The 1,396-nt window shown below is 45.1% G+C and overlaps 1 protein-coding gene across 1 annotated transcript; it reads right to left on the bottom strand.

The window, feature by feature from the left end:
- Positions 1 to 867: 867 nt before the first annotated feature.
- On the bottom strand, positions 868 to 1,282 carry LOC147820364 (glycine N-acyltransferase-like protein 2; the record flags this gene model as incomplete). The annotated part of the gene is made up of 1 exon (XM_087170360.1): positions 868 to 1,282. A coding segment is annotated over one exon (415 nt), but the record flags the coding sequence as incomplete, so codon positions are not given.
- Between the last annotated feature and the right edge of the window lie 114 nt (positions 1,283 to 1,396).

Genomic DNA, 1,396 nt, shown 5'->3' with positions numbered 1-1,396 from the left:
TTATTGATTAATTGCTGCATTTCGAAGTTTATTGGCAAGCAGTTAATTTAATTTATTATACTCCAAAATAAAACCTGAAACACTAACTCAATAATTATTTTACACATTAAAATGGTACAATATGGTAATCTGAGCTACATGGTATAAATGTACACTAAAGATCAACATTACAATAAGGTAGTGTCTTTGTGTGTGCATGTGTCAGCAAACATGTGTTTAGCATGTACTGTACTGCTGTGACTTTGAGAAGAGTGCCTGCAGGTTTAGATTAAGCAAAGGGCGTCAGTTAAGAGAGGTGCACCACTGCGGGACAGGGGGATGTGGATGGGACAGGATGTGTGGTGCAGTACGAGCATCCCCTCTGCTCAGACCGCTGCTCATTTGTCAAGTTGCCTGCAGACTTGAATGGTGCATTGCTGCTAAAACACAGAGAGGCAATCAGCAGTGGAACAGCACACCTCCAGGGAGGGGTCCCAGGTGGATGAGAGTCTCCTTGGATGATCTGCAGATTAGGGGGGGGTCTTTTCCTCAAGAATAGCCGCTCAGCACACACCAGAGGACAGATTCATACAGAATTGTTTCATACTGAGAGACATTTGTGTACCTGTTTTTTCTATTTTACAGGGAACAAAAAGGAGCAGCATGGCTGGCATATTAATCAAATCCAGCCTAACACCACAGAAAATGTGATTTTGAGTTTGCTATCAGAAATTGAGTAAACTGTGCAGCATCCTTTGAGCACTCCAAGGAAACAAATCATAGAAGAAGGAGAGTACTTGTTACATTTTCCACTTTTACAATAAAACATCAGTTTTCCAGTGTGGTTTCAATCATCTGACAGACTTTATTGTCATTCGTTTGGCTTACTCAGACTCTGTCCTTGCATATGAGCAGCACTGAGATCTGCTCTATACTGGGACATGCAGAGAAGCCGAGTGAGGTCACAGCATTAATGACGGCCTGGTTATGCTGGCTGACGTGGCAGTAGACGGGCAGACCTAGAGAGCTCATCCTGCGGATCAGAGCCAGAGACAGAGCCGGGAGGTGACCGGCTCGTCTGTACTCTGGTCGGGTGTAGGCCATCCTCAGCTCACACAGCTCATCAGACAGCATCCAGGACGCAGGACAGCCCTCCTCATCCATCACACAGTGGGTTGGCAGATGGCGGATACAGGCTCTCACATGGTTGAGGCTATCCTGGTTGCCTCCATAAGGCAAGTGTGTGTCCACGAGCTCAGCGTGGGACTCATCCAGAATGGAAACTGGCAGCAGCAACACCTTCCTGGACCACAGAGAAAAGTATGAACAGAAATTATGAACATAAATCAGTGAAATGTTCATCATATTTTCTAATCCCACTCATCGATTTAAAAAGTAATGGAGCTGTCGTGAATTG

Source organism: Seriola lalandi, unplaced genomic scaffold, assembly GCF_002814215.2.
Source record: "Seriola lalandi dorsalis isolate HSWRI2012SDOR001 ecotype SW California unplaced genomic scaffold, Sedor1 jcf7180001963411, whole genome shotgun sequence".
NCBI classification, from domain to species: Eukaryota; Metazoa; Chordata; class Actinopteri; order Carangiformes; family Carangidae; genus Seriola; species Seriola lalandi.
Note: the sequence above shows the minus strand (reverse complement) of the source record. Positions and strands in the feature narration are given on the sequence as shown.